Source organism: Lissotriton helveticus, chromosome 10 (assembly GCF_964261635.1).
Source record: "Lissotriton helveticus chromosome 10, aLisHel1.1, whole genome shotgun sequence".
Lineage (NCBI taxonomy): Eukaryota > Metazoa > Chordata > Amphibia > Caudata > Salamandridae > Lissotriton > Lissotriton helveticus.
This window is the reverse complement of record NC_136071.1, coordinates 1,185,534,955-1,185,555,030: the sequence shown is the minus strand read 5'-3', so window position 1 is coordinate 1,185,555,030 and position 20,076 is coordinate 1,185,534,955. Positions and strand designations below refer to the sequence as shown.

Genomic DNA, 20,076 nt, shown 5'->3' with positions numbered 1-20,076 from the left:
TACGGTGCTGCAGTTGCCCCCAGAGAACCTCATACTCCCCTACAGCGCGATCCTTCTGGGGCCTGCTCCCATCATAGGGGGAAGGTGGTACTGCACCCAAAAGAAGAGCACAGCCACCTCTGTTTCACCAAAAATAGGGCAGCTCTGCACTCTCGCCATTGGTGTTGCCCGGGGATGCTGCCTGATTCTTCCATTTGTGTCTAGATTGGGAGAGAGTCAGACTGGGATAGAAAGGGAAACAAGAGGACTGAGAGGATAGAGAAGACAGGTCAGGAAAAGAAAACAAAAACAAAGTACAAAAAGTCACAAAAAACACACGCAGAAAGGTAAATGCACACAGAGAAAATCGGAAAGTAATAAATAAAGAAAAGGGGCGATTATTAAGAAAAGTTATCAGATGGGATGATTGGATTGAAGGAGCAGGACAGAGCCAGGATAAAATAGCAGGAGTAGGCTAGATAAAATAAAATGGCATTGCGCTTGTGCTCCATGTTGTGTTGTTCATTCATTGAGGGACATGCTACCAACAGTAAATCTCTGTCCAACATGCATTTTCTGTCCACTTGTGGAACCCCAAAGGATCTTACAGAGTTTTATATAACTTCATGGAATGCCGCTAAGTGAAATGCAGTGAGTTCCTCCCAGGTCCATACTAGATATGAATACAATTCTTTTTTTCCCTCCCCTGAGCAATTAAGTAGCCTAAAAACCCTACACTTTAGTTTTACACACAGCAGTCTCCTGGAGCCATGTAAACTCAAGGCAGAGAATTTTGAATCTGGTCCCAGTATTTCACTGATCCCAAATTGCATGTTTACTGGTATTTTCAACAGAAACTATCAGTGAAGTGTTCCACCAAAACACACTGATTTGACTGAAGCATTTGTGAAGCACAAAGCCCTGCTCATATCTAAGCAAGCTCTGGCAAAGAAATTACATAATTGTGTAAGACACCATTGGTTCAACAGTAAGTAAAGGCTTGCAAACACCACTTTGTTTGCAGCAATTAAAGGTACTACTTGAGATTAAAATAAAACTGTAAAGCACAGTTTTAAAGGTATAGTGAGTACATCCAGAGATGGGTGGGAATATGCTGGATAGCTGGTATTACTTGCAACAACTAGAAAATGGGACCAGTGTGTCTTCTACCACATTTTTTCCTCAAGAAAGAAATGTAGCTATATAAGATCTGAATTTTTATATCACAGGGGCTGTATGGTAATCCCACGTTTCATTAATACATTCCGCTCCAGAGGTGGCTTCCAGCCGTTTAATTCACACAATCGAGACCGAGCATCTTGAGCCCCTTACATTGAAGGAGTTGTTACATTAATTTCTTGAGCAATGCAATCCTGAGTGGAGCACCAGAGCCTGCATCATGGTTAGAAGATGAAATTGTTCCTCTTTTCTAGCAAAATGGCAGAAGTAGCCTGGGAAATTGTCAACTGATTAGCCTCCAAGACAACATATGAAAACTGTTTGCAGGTGTACTATTGTCTAGAAAAGAGAATCGGTGGACGGCAAACAGATCCTTTCCTATCGCCAAGGTGGTCTTCGAAAAGAATTAGGCCCATACTTTAGTCTTTTGGATTTGTACTTCTGTTAGTAAATTATGTAGTGTTAAGAACATTGCTTGTGGATCTTCAATGCATCTTTGCTGACAATATAGTGAGATGACGTTCAGTGACATCGTAATGTTTTAACTGAAAAAAAAAAAAAACACCAGTTATCATTATCTCTAGTAACTGTAATTTGTGCCGTAAGGTAACTTGAACCCTCACCATGCACAGCTAATTACTCCAAATAATATACCACTCATGACATGTTGATGATGATGATGATGATATGGGGCTTATAAAACGCTCGATTGCCGAGGCGTCTTGGCACTGATAGGTGTAGACAGAGGCAGGGGCTCAGCTAAGTCGGGTTTTCAAGGCCGTCCTGAAAGCCAAAAGGTTGGGTTGTAATCTTAATACCGCTGGCAGCTTGTTCCATAGTTTAGCCGCACAGCACAACAGGGATCGGCCACCCCATCTGGCCCTTCGGAACTTAGGAGTACATGTCAGGCCAAGATTGGCCGATCGTAGATTTTGAGAGGGAATATAGGGCCAAAACATTTCCTGACAGTCGTCTGAGCCCCCACCATTTTTTGCTTTGCGCACCAAATAGAGTGCCTTAAATTCAATTCTCTGCCGCACGGGGAGCCAGTGCAATGCTCTTATTCCAGGAGACCGGGGTGACCCATTGGAAGTTTTAAAATTAGTCGTGCTGCCGCATTCTGCAACGATTGCAGCTTACTTATCTGGTGTTTGTCAATACCCAGAAACATCGCGTTGCAGTAGTCCAATTTGGACCAGAAAAATGGCCACCATTACCGTCTTCTGTAGCTTGGGGGGGATGAAAGGGAAGATTTTACAAAGGTTCTTGAGCAGGAAGAAACTGGCCGTCGTTAGGCTGTTAACCTGTGCTGACATATTGAGTTTGTCATTGAAAATGATTCAGAGATTCCTAACCTACCAGACCGGAAGTGGGCATTCCCCCACCTCTAACGGCCACCAAGACTTGTTCCATAATGACGTTGTCCCACTTCCGAACTCAATCACTTCGGTCTTTCCTCTGTTTATTTTCAGAAAACTCAAAGTTATCCACTTCATGATATCCTTTAGGCAGTAGTGGAAGCTGGTAGCTGTTAATTCAGGCCTATCTGACAGGGATATCACAAGTTGAGAGTCGTCGGCATACGACACAAATGTGAAACCATGTTTCCTAACTAGTGTTGCTAATGGTTTCACATAGACGTTAAACAACGTCGGGGACAGAGCAGATCCCTGCGGAACACCACAGGGCAGATTGAAGCTGTCCCACTCTAAGCCGTCCCACCTCAGGCTCTGTTTCCTATCCTGCAGAAAGGAGGAGAGAAGGGCCAGGGCCGAGTCTTCAATTCCTACCTCCCGTAGTCGCCGCACTGTGTGGTTCACGGTGTCGAATGCGGCCGACAAATCAAGGAGGACGAGGATTGCCCTACCTCCACCATCCACTACTCTCCGAATCCCCTCAGATACCACAGTCAGGGCCGACTTTGTCGAGTGTTTTGGCCGAAAACTATGTTGGGTGGAATCTATTAACCTGTTTGCTCTCTAAGTACTCTGTCAGTGTCCTATTAATGGATTTTTCGAGGACTTTAGCCACAAATGTTAAGCCCGAAATCCGGTGATAATTATTAGGTTCAGTGGGCTCTAATGTAATTTTCTTCAAAATTGGCCTAATGCATGCAGTCTTCCAGGCCGTGGGGTAGATCCCTGATGCCAGAACTTGGTTAATCAGGGGTGTAAGAGTCACACTAATCCTCTCAGCGGCCAGGTGCATGATAGCAGGAGGGCAGGGGTCATTCCGAGATCCGGATTTAATCGACTTTAGAAGATTAGTGACATCCTCAATGGGAAGGGGAGTAAAAGAAGTTAGCTTAGATTGCACTACCTCTCCCATGGATGAAGATTGGGGGTCGACTGCCTGAACTTTTAAGGAATTAGCAAGGCTATCATAAATCACTTGCAACTTATTCTGGAAAAAGACGGACAACTGATTACAAAAAGCCTGATCAGGTTTAAATGTGTTGGCCTGCTGTGGTTTGGCTAAAATGTTCTCAGATTTAAAAAGTTATTTGGCTGAATTAATTACCTCTTGAATCTTAACTGTGAAATATGTTCGTATAGCTCCCAGAATAGCCTCCTTGTAGAGTTTAAGAGCTTCATTATAGGTCTCTTTCCTTTGTCTGCTGTACTCTACTTTCCAAAGATGCTCGAATCTCCTGCATTCCACCTTTAGCCCTTTAAGTTTAGGGCCATACCAAGGTGTCACCACCGGACGCCTCTTTGCTGTCCTGGTATGTTCAGGGGCAATGCTCATATGTTGTTTACTTACCTGAGAACTGTTAATCCTGTTTCTCCCATAGGAACCAATGTTACGAGTTTTATTCCTAAAAATGTTTTGTTGAGTTTAACTTTGTATGAAAGAAAAAGTAACTTGATTGTAAACCTGGAAAAAGTCTTTCTTACCTTGTATTGTGAGATCCTCTGTGTGGTATCTAGGCATTCTACCTGAGTAGTCAAAGTAGTGCAAAAGTGATCTAAAAGTAGTCCAAATGTAATTACTGTGTAATTTAACCTGTTTTTGAATCCCAATACAAACATCTAAATATTGCAATTTCATCTACAGCTGCATTTCCTTGTAAAGATTTGCATTTGAAAGTATATTTTACTTACCTGTGCCAAGTCCTGCTTGATTCTAGAAATAAAACAGAAGTATATATTTTTTATACTTACCTAATTGCTTTGAATTCTGTCTCTGAGTGGGTGTAATCAGCCCTTGATTGAGTGAATAAAATAAATGCTTAACACACCCTCTGGTTAAGCCTAACTGCTCACCCGCACTACCACAAAGAGAGCTGTTAGCACTTCTCTAATGTAGCCTCTGTTCTACCTCTAGGGACTCCCTGAACTCTGTGCTTGGTATAGTATAGGCAAAGCCAGCTTCCTACAGTCATCACTGGACAATGCCCTTTTTCAAAACTGAGTTTGTTTGGCTAAAATGTTCTCAGATTTAAAAAGTTATTTGGCTGAATTAATTACCTCTTGAATCTTAACTGTGAAATATGTTCGTATAGCTCCCAGAATAGCCTCCTTGTAGAGTTTAAGAGCTTCATTATAGGTCTCTTTCCTTTGTCTGCGGTACTCTACTTTCCAAAGATGCTCGAATCTCCTGCATTCCACCTTTAGCCCTTTAAGTTTAGGGCCATACCAAGGTGTCACCACCGGACGCCTCTTTGCTGTCCTGGTATGTTCAGGGGCAATGCAATTAGCCGCGTTTAGGATCCACTCATTAATCTGGGAGGAAGTGGCCTTGTTGTCGCTGTCCCTGGTTGGTTCGGGGTGGGAACATTTCTTTAGGGCCCTAACCCTGACCTCAAAAAAGACTGTCTTATGATCAGTCCAGGGGAGTGACTCAGCTCCTTCGAATTTAATATCAGGATTGTTTGAAAAGAGCCCATCCAGAATATGCCCCCCTTGATGTGTAGGCTCAGACACTAACTGGTCCAAGCCGTACGCCTCCAAGTGGTCGAGGAGTGTGGCAGTGTGAAAATTTGTACCCAGCTCCAGATAGTAATTGAAGTCTCCAAGTATTGTAAAAAATTCAAAAACTATACAAGTTTCCATATAAGTCAGGCGGGCCTGGGAAAAAGCTTCTAAGGGACCCGGCGGTCTATAGACCAATAGGCCCTGAGACTTAAAAGAGTCCTTGAGCCTTGCGCAGATGTACCTAGCTTCCGCCGGAAGGTCCCCCACTGCCTCCACTTGAACCTTCAGGAAATCCTTGTAAATAATAGCTATGCCACCCCACCTATTTTCCCTTGTCTATCTTGATTGCATAGTGCATAACCAGGTGGCAGGACAGTGTTCCAGAAGTGGGACAGAAGTATCATCCATCCAGGTCCCTGTGAGAAAGACTATATAGGGGTTATGTGCGTTTAAAACAAATTCTAGTTCATATGTATGCTTGACCACAGAACGTGTGTTGAGGAGTATACAATTGAGGCTCTCTCCTTGTGTATCAACAGCACCTCTTATCAGCCCTTGATCACCAGAAGTAGAGCCAATGCTACCCTCCATCTGAGATCCCACCCAACTCCCCCCTCCGCTCCCTTCACTCCTCCTCCCATCTGTGTAACATTGATGTCAAGTTCCCCCCTACCTGATAGAGCCAGTGTGCGCAGGGCAGCGCTACCATCTCCTCCCCCAAGCTGAAGGAATCGCACTCAACGCAGCCTTTGCCCCGAAGCTTCAACAGAGCCTCTCTGGTGTAGGACAGAACCCTAAAATGGCCAGGGGTCCTGGCACTGGGCATGCTGCGGGCGCAGACGGGCTTTCCTTTGGCGTACCTTCGGCGCACCTGCTGCCCGTTCATGCCAGCGTACATTCCAGTCCAGCGGTCGGAAAGACTAGACCGCTGACCCTGGCTAGGCGGGCCCACTCTTACAGACGGGCACCGCGGGTCATGCAGAAGAAAATAGCTTTAGGGATCAGGTTGAGCAAATGAGTATGTGCAATACGGCAATTCCTAGAAACAGTACAATTAAGTGCAAGTCAAGTTTTAAAATGAAAGTATAGATGCAGTTTAAATTTTAAAATAGATACAGCATATAGCAGCCTGACAAAATTATCTTTTATGTGAATAATCTACTCGCGGCCGTGGTGACAGCCTTACAGACCGAACACACCAAGCCTCAGCCTAGCGTGCTTTGTAAACCGGTGGGAGGGAAGACTAGACCGCTGACCCTGGCAAGACATGCTCTATAACATCAATGATTATATCAAATGATGACAATATTGAGCAAGGCGGGGGCGTGAGGTATACCTTAGGGTAGAGTAATAGCTTCTAGAGATAATTATAACTGGGCAATTTCAGTATTTAGTTTTAAATTTAAAACATTAATGTTTTCACTGCAATATCCACCTAACTGAAATGTCAGTTTCAGTTTTTAATGGAAAATAAAATATCATTATTATACCTTACTATCAGTAGCGGTCGGTGGTGGGAGTGCAGCAGGGCGGTGATGTGGGAAGAGGGAGGGGCAGAAGGGGGGGTAGTAAACTATAGATTACGGCCAAATGCAGGTAAGTAAACATTTAAATACATAAAACAAATTTCGTTGTGTGCACTGCATCGCATTTGGCGATGCATTGCGCAGAACAAAATTCATTTTATTTATTTTTATGTTTACTTACCTGTATTTGGCCGTAATCCATAGTTTACTACCCCCCACCCTGCCCCTCCCCACATCACCGCCCAGCAGCACTCCCACAACCGACCGCTACTGCTTACTATAATGTCATTTTAACCATAGTTTTTTTTACAGTGAATACGCACACACACACACACATAAATACACACATGAATATATATAATGAATTATTTGTTTTATACCATTATACTATAGCATAACTTATACCTATACATATATAATCACACATATACATTTCGTTTTCCTACATAAACCAAAGCAGCTGGAGGTGCGCTACTTATAATACTTTGAAGGTGGTGGTTAAATTGTAAATGGAACTTATAGGTACAACTTTAGGATTTTTAAAGTTTGTATAGGGGAAAAATTCTAACTAAATGAGGTGTTGTAGCACTTTTCGGTGAGCCGCACGCTATTCTGAAACACAAAAAGGATTAGTGGTGAATTAGTGTAGCAAAATATAAAATGAACTTAATTTGAGCGGTAGACATGTTAGTCTGTTATTTGGATTGTAAGAGGAATAGAACAGAAGAAAGGGTCAGGAAAGATTTTTTTTGTTCATAACGGTAGGAGGGTGTTTGGGATGAGTAAAGTGGAGCAGGAGTGGAAAAGGTCAGAGAGAAGTGTTTAGAAAAACTTGTTTGGGAGATCTGAATAGTAAAAGAGGTATGAGATGATGCAAGGAGGGGTAGAGGAGGGAAGAGTCTAGAAAGGCATTTGGGGGATCCCAGTGGTGGTATGGAGGTTTGGGATGAATGGGAGAGTGATGGTAAAGAATATATTGAGAGAGATATAGAGTGAGAAATAGGTTTGAGGTGAGTCGGAGTGGGGGTAAAGGATATATTGCGAGAGATAAAGGGGGAGATATAGGGTAGTGCATTGGATATGCTGAATTAGAATTAAAGTAATAATTATAAGGATACATAAGTACATGGAAGGTATATCTTAAGTACATGGAACGTATATGTGTGCAGTAAATTGGAGTAGAGTAGCACACAGTTGAGCAAAGTGTCATGAAACATGAAGCAAAACTAAGTACACTATTGGACTATTTTGAGGATACATGGGTCGGCAGACTACATAGATCTGGCCACAGAAGAAACCCTAAATTCTTAATTCCCCAGTAGAACGTATACAGAAGCACATTAAATGGGGAATCCAAAACTAATAACGCAGTTGAAGGATGGCATAATGCCTTCCTTCAATCAACACGGTACAAAATGGGGTGGTGATGGACGGAGCATCTGAACCAAACAAACACTCACACCCAATCAACAGATCTGGGTTTAATCCATCACCGTTCTTTAGCCCACTCTGCCACCCCAGTTGCAAATCAGTCTGACCCTGTGCCTCATGGGAACAGTCCAGTCCGAACTGCCAAGCCATGACTTCCCTGGACCGGAAACAAGCTTCCTAGGACCGGTTTCTGGCATTACAGCCGTCTTCAGCCAGGCTTGCTTGAATCCAGTGGCAAAGTGAGCAAGGGACTTACGTCTGAGCATACCCTGCCAACTTATGGCAAACAAAGCGGTACAAAAGGGGGTGGTGATGGACGGAGCATCTGAGCCAATCAAACACTCACACACAGTCAACAGATCTGGGTTTAATCCATTACTGTTCTTTAGCCCACTCTGCCACCCCAGTTCAGATATGGCCATATGCAAATCAGTCTGACCCTGTGCCTCATGGGAACAGTCCAGCCTGAACTGCCAACTCATGCCTTCCCTGGATGGGAAACAAGCTTCTTAGGACCGGTTTCATATACAATTGTTAGACTTTTATATGATATGAAAACAGTTTGAACTTTCTTTGTATGAATATATCCAATACCTATTACTATATTACATAAATTTTGAAACACAAAATTATACTGTTTTGTTAATAATTAATATGTACTAAAAATAAATGTAAAAAGTATTGTAAATGGACATAACATATATTCTGAAATTCATGCAGTAATATGTTTCTATTGAAATATAATGTAATAAAGTATTTTACGGTTTTATCCTACTCAAATTAATAAACAATCAAAAATTATAACAACTAACATAAAAATGTTGTGGTTTTCGAATTATTTTTATTTTGCTTAAATTATCTATATTTTACATATATAAAATACTATTTTCTGCTCACAACATTATAATACATACATATTTTCAAATTATTACCTACCATTACCCATTTGTAAATGCAAAACTATCTTATATATTTTTTTCTAGTAATAAAATGTAATATATTAATGAACATTACATTAAAACTGTGATATTATTTATAATCCTATACTATACTTATTTAATTAACTATTACAACTCCAATTTAGAATAATTACATTCAATTGCAGTGCACTAACATATTTTTATATACTATTCCTACTCCAATATAAATTAATTTGAGCAAATGCTGGACACTGAACATATTTAAGTTACTATAACCACTCCAGTCCTCATTAGTTAAAGTAGGTGCTAGACAGTAACATTAAATAATTGTATATTCCCACTCCTATCTAAATTAATTAGAGTAGGTGCTGGACACTAAACATAATTAATTTACTATTCCCACTCCAGTCTATAATATGTTAGGGTAGGTGCTGGACACTAAAAATAATTAATTTACTATTCCCACTCCAATCTATAATAAATTGGGGTATGAGCTGAACACTAACAATAAATAATTTACTATTCCCACTTCAGTCTACAATAAATTAGGGTAGGTGATGGACACTAAACATAATTAATTCCCTATTCCCACCCCAGTCTATAATAAATTCGGGTAGGTGCTGGACAATAAACATAATTAATTTACGATTCCCACTCCAGACTATAACAAATTGGGGTAGGTGTTGGACAATAAACATAAATAATGTACTATTCCCACTCCAGTCTAAATAAATTGGGGTAGGTGCTGGACACTAAACATAATTAATGTACTATTCCCACTCCAGTCTAAATTAATTAGGGTAGGTGCTGAACACTAAACATAATTAATTTACTATTCCCACTCCAATATAAATTAAAATAAGCTATGTACTGATCACTCAACATTATCAATTAACATCCCCTAAAAAAATCTTTTTAGAATGACTCCCCACCCTTATCCCATATTAGGCCTAAACCAAATCCTAAAATTAATTTTCATTTTTTTTCTTAAATTAAATATGTATTCATATATACATTCTAAATTTGACAAATGTTTTAATAATATTTCATTAAAATTATATAGCTTTTTAAAACACTCCCCATCCTCATCCCCTATAAACCCCAAATCCTGCTCCTAAAATTGTATTTCAAATTTAAATTTCAATATACCTTTTTTAAAAATAAATTCGACATTTATTTTAAAAATTATAATATTTAATTTAAAATATATATTTTTAAAAACTCCCCACCCTTATCCCCTATAAACCCAACATCCTACTACTAAAATTATATATGAAATAAATAAAAATATGTAATATATAAAAAAATATTTTAATACTTTCAAAATAACATATGTACAAAAAATTCCAAAATATAAAAAAAATCTCACAATACTACACTTTATCGATATTTTGTACCATCGATATTTTAAATTCAATATTTTGGTATTTCGATATTAACATTTTGATATTTTTACTGCTCACCATAGTGAAGTAGTGAAGAGTGTAGTTACATACAGTGGAGTGCTGTAGACTGAAGTGGTGTAGAGTAGAGTGGGATAGAGTGTAATACAATTGTGCAAACTAGTGTAGAGGTGTGGTGCAGCAGCCAGGGCAGCTGACTTTCGAGTACAGGATTTAAGGTTTGATTCCGGCGGAAACTCAGCTCAGCACCATGTGACTCTGAGCAATAGCTCACTTAATTTCCACGACGGCCCCCAGCACCTTGAGATCGATAAGGGTGAGCAGTTTACGCTTTACAAATACAGATTTACATTTTATTTTTTACAGAGTAGTGAATTCCAATGGAAAAGCATAGAATTGGTGCTTGACTGATTGATTCTTTATTATTCAATGAATTAAAATGATTGCAATATACTACATTTTCCATGTGTGGAGAAGGAAGGAAAAAGAAAAAAAGTATTGCATTCATAACCACCATGCACACTCCAACTGGGGTAACCAGGTTTGCTAAAAACTCTAAAATCGTAAAAGCAATAGTCCGAACTAGAACTAAAGTGCTGGTGCGTAAGGATGGCACATACGTCTGGAAACCCAGTTTACACATCCTTTAGGTGGACCCTTTGCCCAATATTTTGTTTTGTATGCTGTTTGGTCATTGTCACTCAAGCTTGGTGGTCAACTAGTTGCAGCTTGTGACTTTAACGGTATGTGTCAGTGCAGCCTGAATTGCTTTAATGAATATCCCTAGAAGGGCCATAATTTGTGCTATGTTGCCAGAGAAGCACAGGTCTGAGACTTCTCTACAGTGTCTAAAGCCGTGAGACCTGCAAAATGGGAGTAACAGGCAGCACTGCTCTCTTGCCATCTTTGGGCAGCAGCACAGCAGGTGAAGCCAAGATTCACATTGGTAGCTTCATGGAGGGCAAGCGGTTGAGTTGTCTTGGCGAGCCCAGGATGGAATGAAGTCCATGATGGGCAGTACGAGAAGTCTCATATTGGTGATTCTTTTACAGGCCAGGACTGGCAAAGCTTGCTCATAGAATGGATTGGCCTAGAGTAGAGTGGGCTAGAGGGGAATACGATAAATTAGAGAGCAGGAAGAGTTAAGTTGAGTACATTAGAGTAGCGTAAATTGGAGTGGCATACATTACATTACAGGGAAGAGGTGTGGCGCCGTAGCCAGGGCGACTGACTCCGGAATCTGGGGATCCTGGTTCGATTCCCGGCACTGGCGGCAGATTAGCCCAGCACCATGTGACTCTGGGCAATAGCTTGCTTAATCTTCCCGACGGCCCCCAGCACCTAGAGACCCTTACGGGTGAGTGTGCGCTTTACAAATGTGGATTTGTATTATTATTATTTATTATACATTGGAATAGTGTAGAGTGGAGTGCAGTGAAGTGGCATAGAGTGGAATAGTGTAGATCTGTGTAGAGTAGAGTGGAGTAACGTAGCCTGGAGTGGCATTCAGTGGAGTGGGGTAGATTTGAATAGCATACAGTGGAGTGGTGTGGAGTGAAGTGGCATCCAATTAACTAGTGTAGAATGGAGTGGTGTAGAGTGGAGTGGCATCGAGGGAAGTAGCGTACAGTGTAGTGGCATACAGTGGAATAACATATATCAGAGTGGCATAAAATGGAATGGTGTAGAGTGGAATGGAGTATAGTGGAGTAGCGTACAGTGGAGCAGTGTAGACTGTAGTTGCATACAGTGGAGTGGGATAGAAGTAATAGCATACATTGCAGTGGCTTGCAGTCAAGTGGAGTCATATAGAATAGTGTAAAATGGAGTGGCATAGAGTGGAGTGGCATAAACTGGAACAGAGTACAGTTGGGTAGCGTATATTGAAATGTTGTAAAGTGAAATAGCATACAGTGGAGTGGTATACAGTGGAATGACGTACAATGGAATAGCATACAGTGGAGTAGTGTATAGTGGAATAGCATACAGTGGAGTGGAGTGCACTGATGTGGTGTCAAACATGGGGTGGACTGGCATAGAGTGGAGTTGTGTACAGTGTAATAGTTCATAGTGGAGTGACATAGAGTGAATGTTGTACAGTGGTGTGGCAGCAAGCGTAATAGCGTATAGTGGAATAGTGGGCAGTGAAGTGTCGGACACTGGAGCGGTGTAGACAACAGTGGCATACAGTGGAGTGGGGTAGAGTATAATAGCTTACAGTGGATTGGCCTATGTTAGCCCTGATACTCTTCAGGTAATGTTTTCCTTAACTTTTTTCTTTTTCCTCCTGAGTTTTGCTGATTCTCCTCTAGTTGCTTTAGGGCTCTTGGCACCTTCCCACAGTAAGGGCCAGATGTAGGTAAATCCTGATTACCGATTTTTAAATACCGGCTCATACCGAATCATTATTCAAAAATCGGTAAACGGGATGTAGCTAAAAAATCGGTATAAATTACCGATTCGGTATCATTCGGAAAATGAAATCGGTAAGTACCAAATCGGTATTTTCCGAATCGGTAAATACCGAATCGGTCATATCCATTCGACTCCCTGGCCATAGGAATGAATGGCAAATAAATTTCCCGAATCGGTAAATACCAAATCGGAAATATGAAAAATAACCCATGTGAGCCTGTGAACCAATCACGAACACCCACCACACCCCACAACAAAGCTACAGAGGATCCAACCAATCAGATGCAACCACCCCTCCCCAGTACCTGGGAGTGGCCACACCCATGCAGGTGCAGAGCACCTGAACTGTTTGCAGAGCAGGAGGAAACAGAGAGGAGCAGGCTTCCCTGAGCTTACCTGATCACCAGAATGGAGTCCCAGGATGGCCAGAAGGATGCAGCAGAGCGCAGGAGGAAAATAAAATGTAGCCCAGCAGAACTGCAGGTGCTTGTTGAAGAGGTGGTCAAGCACCACACCCGAATTTTTGGAAAACAGTCTCTGCATGTTGCAGAGTCTGTGAAACGAAATACATGGCTTGACATCCAGACAAAGGTCAATGCCATTGGGGTGATGCACAGGGAGATTGATGACCTCAAGAAAAGATGGTACGACCTGCGCATCATCACAAAGAAGAAAATTGCTGCCCAAAGAAAGGAAGCTGGAGCCACAGGTGGGGGAAAAAACTCCAAGACTAACAGAGCTTGAGGAGCTTGTGGAATCCACCCTGGAGCCAGAACGCATCCATGGAATTGGGGACACAGATAGCTCTGCCAGAGCTGCAAAGAAGCAAGGTAAGATGCATGGACAGTAATCCCCACCCATTTCCCTGTCCCCCTTCCCCACTGTGTGTGTAAGCAAAACACTCCAGAACAGGTTTTACTGATGCCCAGCAATGCATCATGGGAGACGTAGTCATAGGTACCTACATTCAATGCATACACCATAGAATTCAGAAAGGCATGCCACACACAACTTCGAGCAGCTGATGTAGACTAGGCAATTGTGTGAGATAAATGTAATTTAATAATGACACACAGGTGAACGACACCACTGACCCAATGTCCATATCTTTTCACAGGAGAGTCCTCACGCAGTACAACACCAGAAAGGGAGGAGAGGGCGCCAGCACCTAAAAGGAGGGAAAAGAAAAAAGAAAGTGTAGGTCACAGCGCTGTTGAGAAAGATAACACCACATCCCAGGAAGCCTCAACACCTGAGCGAGCCACACCACCACAGCCTCAGTCACCTCTGTTGTTTGGGACACAAGAGTTGGAACAAGCAGCCCTTTCCCCAACACCAACAACACAGTCACCTGTGCAGGGAAGGGCAAGGAGGCTTGATGTGCCCCCTCTGAGGATCCTGCAAACCTCAGATGAGGAGGATGAGGAGGGTGAAATACAGAGACATCCACCTGTGGCTGACAAGGCTAGGCAGCAGAGTACTGCAGGCGCTGTGCGGGCCAGTGTCCTTGGCCGAAGGTCACGGGAGAGAGGTGAAGGCCAGGAAGGAGAGGGGGTCTTCTGTGGACTGGAGGCCACCATGGTAAAGGTGCAGCGCCTGCAGGCGAAGGCAATGTTGGCAGTGCACAGGCAGGTGCGCAGCATCAATTGCAAAATTTCAAACATTGACCATGGAATTGGCAACATTGCTGGGAGCATGCAGGAAATTGCAAAGGGGGTGACAGACATCACACAGTACATGAGTGCTCTGTTTGACAAATTGGATAGAGACCACTCAGAGCGGCACAGGGAGCGCCAGTGTATGCAGCAGCAGTCTAAAGCCCTTAACCGCTTTGCCACATCAACCTCACTGCTGTGCCGGCGTTCTGTAGCAATGCAGGATGCAATTGTTCACTGCTGTACTGATTTATCTAGGGGGATGGGGAGAGTCACCTCTGCCATGGAGCAGATGCTCACGAACCAGGCAGGCACTGCTGGAGACACAGGTGTGGATGAAACAGAAGGGTCCACCAGCAGGAGTGGCTCGAGCACTCCTGCCCCTGAGATGCGTAGGAGCGTCAGGCGCAACATTTCTGACCCAGGCACCCCACCGAAAGTGTTGAGACCCAGCCTCGTGCATCCCGCACTGTAGTGCATGGGCGCAAACGTACAAAATGCCCTAACCCCACAGGACAGGTCACAGTGAGGTGAACTGCGACCACGCAGTCATGGACACAGACATTTTAGGACAATGGTGTTGAATCTTTTACATGCTGTAGTGACAATTAAACTACATAATTCACATACTACACCTGTCTGTGTCTCATTAATTACTTTGAAATATCGACGTGTGATCTCTGCCCGTCTGAATCTCCCATCTGTTGCTGCTTCTCCTGTTGCATGGGGCTCTGTCTGTTCTTGGTCATCATCAATATCCTCATGATGTGTTAGCTCCACCTATGTGCCTTCTTTGGTGGCAAGATTGTGCAACATGGCACAGGTTGCTATTATCTTGCAGCACAGGATGGGGGTATACTGGCATGCACCTCAACTCTTGTGGAGGCAGCGGTACCTGCTCCTGAGGAGTCCAAATGTGCGCTCCACTACGATGCGAGTAGACCTGTGAGCCACATTATAACGCCTCTCACTCCTGGTAGTTGGATTGAGGTAGGGTGTGAGTACAAAGGAATGCAGGGCAGATGCACTATCGCCTAGGTGGAAAAGAGAGGTCCATTAGTTACATACTCATGATACATTCATCTGCCATGACTATCAGGGTGTGTCACAGTTATTTACCGAGCAGGTATCCGTCCCCAAACTCTCCAGCAACAAGGCGTGTGAACATATCACTATTCTGGAAAATGTAGGAGTCGTGGGTGCTACCAGGAAATTTGGCCACAATGTCTGTAATGATGTTGCCAGCATTGCATATCACCTGCACATTTTTTTTTTTTAAATATGTTTATTGCGGAAAACATAGAGGACATGAACAGGCAAAACCTCCCATAAGCATTAAGAGGCAAAATTAGCAATATGCGACATTCAGGATCGTACACAGCCTCGTGGCCCACATCCCGGAGGCCGGGCGGCGTAATGTCAGTGAACGGCACAGTTATAATCATAGTTGTTTGCATACTGTACACGTGCATCTCCAGTGTCCGCTGGTTTTCACGTATTTCCCCTCCTACGTCCTCCATGGAGCTCTACCCCATTCCCTCTGGATAGATACATTTTGTAATAAAAACACAGTCCAACACAGAACAGCAAACAACCCCCCCCCCCCCATACGTGGCATCAGTAATAGAGTACGTGCAACAGCTAGGTCATCCATTCAAGGCCCAATAAGGTGCAGACATCACATTCAGTAGCAATCCTCTGGGAATCCAGACAAATCACAGGGTTATATAATAGGGAACATTAGTGCGCGCCCAACAGGGCATTACTCCGGACCAGGTTCCTCTATCTCGCCTCCCACCACCTCCCCCTTGGATCCAGACCCCTCTGGGGTGAACAATTCAGCACTAGTGGCATCCGAATCATCATCTGGTAACCCATCTGCACACATCAACCTCCAAGCTAGCAAGTCTTCCTGGAGCCTTTCATCGTGACGCGTGCGCTGCATATGCGTCTCCTCAGCCAGGGACCACTCCCTAACATCCTTAAGCCACAGGGAGACCTCGGGGCCCTCTGCCCCATCCAAGTAATGGCCACTCGCCGCCTTGCTAACACCAGTAACAGCTGTAGAAACTTGTAAGGCAAATTCCTCCCTTTAGGCTTGGGCACCAGGGCCAAGAGACAATGAAGCGGATCCAGGGCAATCCGGAGGCTCGTGACACGGCCAAGATGGTCCACCACCTCACTCCAAAAGCTACTGACCTGCGGACACTCCCAAGCCAGATGGAAGAATCCAGCTCTTTCCGCCCCACACCTAGGACAGTTGTCCCACCTATCCACCGAGATGCGATTCAAGGAGACTGGGGTCATGTATGTGCGATGCACAAAATTAAAGTGGATCAACTTGAACCGTGCATTACACGAGACTTTCCAGGTCAGGAGCCCAATATGTTTGCGCTGTCCCGGCTCCAGAGTCATCCCCAGGTCCGCCTCCCAGGCCGCCCAGGACGGTGTGATTGGCGGGGTCGAATCCTGTCGCATGGCCGAGTACAATAAAGAGATCAGCCGCTTCCCTCTGCCACAGGAAAGAAGGATGTTGAGGGTGAGAGTCAGTGGGGGCGCCTCTGGGAACTGAGGCCAGGTTGTCCGTGCCACCTCCTGGAGTCCCCTGTAGTGCAGGTATTGTCCCCTGCTCAGGTCAAAGGCCTCCGTGGCACGCTCATAAGACACGAAGGAGTCATCTCGGTACAGGTCTGCCAGAGTCTCACATCCGCCGTCTCGCCATTCCCGGAAGGACATATTCGCCTCCATCCGCAGCACCGGGGCCAAGATCCACACTGGCAGCTCCCTATGAAATGGGGCCCGCCGCAAAACTTTCTCCACAAATTGCTGCCAAACTCCTGCTGCGTGGTGCACCACATAGGGCAGGTCCTCGTCCGCTCCCCTACCCTGCATCAAAGCCACTCGTAATGTCTTCTCGTCCGCCCTGCCTGCCAGTAGCTGCAGCTCCCAGTTTTCTGTATCCGCGAACCACCTCGCGGCGGGTAGGAGCTGCGCCGCATAATAATAGAGGCCAAACCTCGGGGCCTCCAGGCCTCCCTCCTCCCAGCTCCGGACCACAGTATGTAGTGCAACTCTGCTACGCCCGCCCGCCCGCCCAGAGTAGAGATGTGAGCAGCAAATTGAGCGTGCGAAAGATTTGCGGGGGAGCGGGCAAAAGGTATTTTGCAGGACGTACAACATCCTGGGCAACATCACCATCTTAGCAACCGCTAACCGCCCCATAAGGGAGAGAGGAAGCGTATTCCAGAAGGACACAGACTGGTGCAGGGAGCAGAGCACCCGTTCAGCATTGCGGGCCAGCAGGAGGTCGTCCGATGAAGCCACCTGAATACCGAGATATCGGAACGCCTCCAGCTCCCACCGCAACCCCAGACCTGGGAGGCTCACATTCGGATCAGCAGTACAACCCGCCAGCGGTTAATGCGCAGGCCGGAGGCCGCGCCAAAGCAGTCCAGCAGCCGCATCAAAGCGGGAAGCGAGTCGCTCGGGGAGGTCAAATAGAACAGGGCATCGTCTGCATAGAGGGAGACCACATTCACAGTATCGCCCACCCTAATGCCCCATTGCGCCATCTAAGTACAAACGGAGACCGCCAGAGGTTCTATTGCCAGGGCAAACAGGAGCGGCTACAGGGGGCACCCCTGACGGGTGCCCCTACCCAAGGACCACTCCTCTGAGCAGGCCGAACCAAGCCGAACCCTAGCTCTGGGCGCCCCATAGAGCACTCAGATCCAATTGCAGAGCTCTGGCCCTAGCCCCGCCATCCGGAGCACCTCCAAGAGATACCCCCAGCTGACCATGTCAAAGGCCTTAGATAGGTCAATTGACACCAGTATGTGGGGATCCTCCCTCCCACGCACCTAGTTGAGGATATGGGTCAGGCGCCACAAATTCATCGCAGTATTGTGACCAGGGATAAACCCACAGTGGTCTTGATGGACCAAGTGTGCCATGTGTGGGGCTAGGCGAGTGGCTAATAGTCTGGTGAGGATCTTAACGTCGGTATTGATCAGAGTGATAGGTTGGAACGCCGCGGGATCGCAGCTGTCCCCACCTGGCTTCAAGATCATACAGACCTCCCCCTGATTCATGGTGGGCGGGAGAATGCCAGTCTCCAGGGCCTCATTATAAACCTGTAGGAGGAGGGGGGCCAGGACATCGCCAAACGAATGGTAAAATTCAGGAGGGAAACCATCTCCACCCGGCACCTTAGCCCGCGGCAGGGCGGCCAACGCCACACTAATCTCCCGAAGCGTCAATGCAGCATCTATTTCCTCGGCCGCCTCGTTTGAGAGGGTCTGGAAAGCAAATCCCTGCAGGTAAGGCCGATAGGAGGCCTCCGTGATCAAAGGGTCAGCCGCATACACTGTCTGCAAGTGGGAGCGGAGGATCTCAAGAATATCAGACTCCGAGTGCACCATATCACCAGCTGGAGCCCGTAGGGCAACTATCCGCTCCGGTGCGAATTCACGCCGAAGAATCCAGGCCAGCAGACGACCAGACTTGTCCCCCTCGCGGTGAAGACGCTGTCTATATTGGCCCAGAGTAAATTTGTGGAGGCGGTTAAGAATGTCATGAACGGACACCTGGGCCGCCCTTTCGGCCACCCGATCCGAGTCGCCGGCGTCAGGTAGAGTCTGACAGCGCCGGAGCATATCCTCTGCACCCCGCAGGTCACAGAGCAGTTGCTTCCGGACCCCATATGTAAGGCCCATACAGGCACCGCGTATCACCGCCTTCAGGGCCTCCCACTTGGTGGAGTAGGGTAAATCACAGCTCTCCCAGTTCAGATCTATGTAGTCCATCAGGGCAGTCGCAACATGGTCCTCCCCCACCTGATCCTGCAGAATGTCCGCTGGCATGCGCCAGGTGCGGGGACGCGCAGCCTGGTCAGACCATTGCACCATGCATGTCAGTGGGGCATGATCCGACAGAAAACTGGCCTGGTGGGTTACCGTCAATGAGAGAGACGCGGCAATATTGGCCGCAAGGACGCGGTCCAACCTACTATGGGTGTCGTGCGTCGGGCTGTAACAAGTATACAGCCTCTGCGTGGGGTGGGCCGTACGCCACACATCCACAGCCCCCAGATTATGCATTACTTCCCTAAGGCGCGCTGTCATGCGCGGCTTCGTGCCAGAGCGAGGAGGATGTCGATCCAGTTCCGGATCCAACACGCAATTAAAATCCCCAAGCCAGAGGAGGGGCGCATCCAGGTCCGAGACAACAAGGTCCTGAAGGCGGGAGAAGAAATCAGGGTCGTCAACATTTGGTGCATAAGAATTTAAGAGCAGAAAATCCCTACCATCTAGCTTAACCCGCAGCAGCAGGTACCTGCCCTCAATGTCCGCCTCAACATATTGAACGGCACAGGGCACCCCAGGCGCCACCCAGATTAGGACCCCCCTGGCATAGGTAGAGAAGGGGGAATGGAACATTTGGCCCCTCCATTTCTTGGACAGCCGCTGGGCACCCTCCTCGTCCAAGTGTGTCTCCTGGAGGCACGCAACGGAGACCCCATGTCTCTTGAGGAAGGAAAGGACCCGGTGTCTCTTGGCGCAAGTACCCAATCCGCGCACGTTCCAAGTTAAGAATTTCAAACCCATAGCCGATGATTACGCCCATCTGGGCCATAGAATTGTGGAAAAGTG

The 20,076-nt window shown here is 45.6% G+C and overlaps 1 protein-coding gene across 1 annotated transcript in view; it reads right to left on the bottom strand.

Moving 5' to 3' along the window:
• Positions 1 to 17,161, bottom strand: part of LOC144784201 (vomeronasal type-2 receptor 26-like) — a 162,492-nt gene extending 145,331 nt beyond the window's left edge. The window contains exon 1 of the mRNA XM_078662859.1: positions 16,625 to 17,161. Coding sequence (XP_078518985.1) covers positions 16,625 to 17,161 — 537 coding nt within the window. The remainder of the gene's footprint in view (positions 1 to 16,624) is intronic.
• Between the last annotated feature and the right edge of the window lie 2,915 nt (positions 17,162 to 20,076).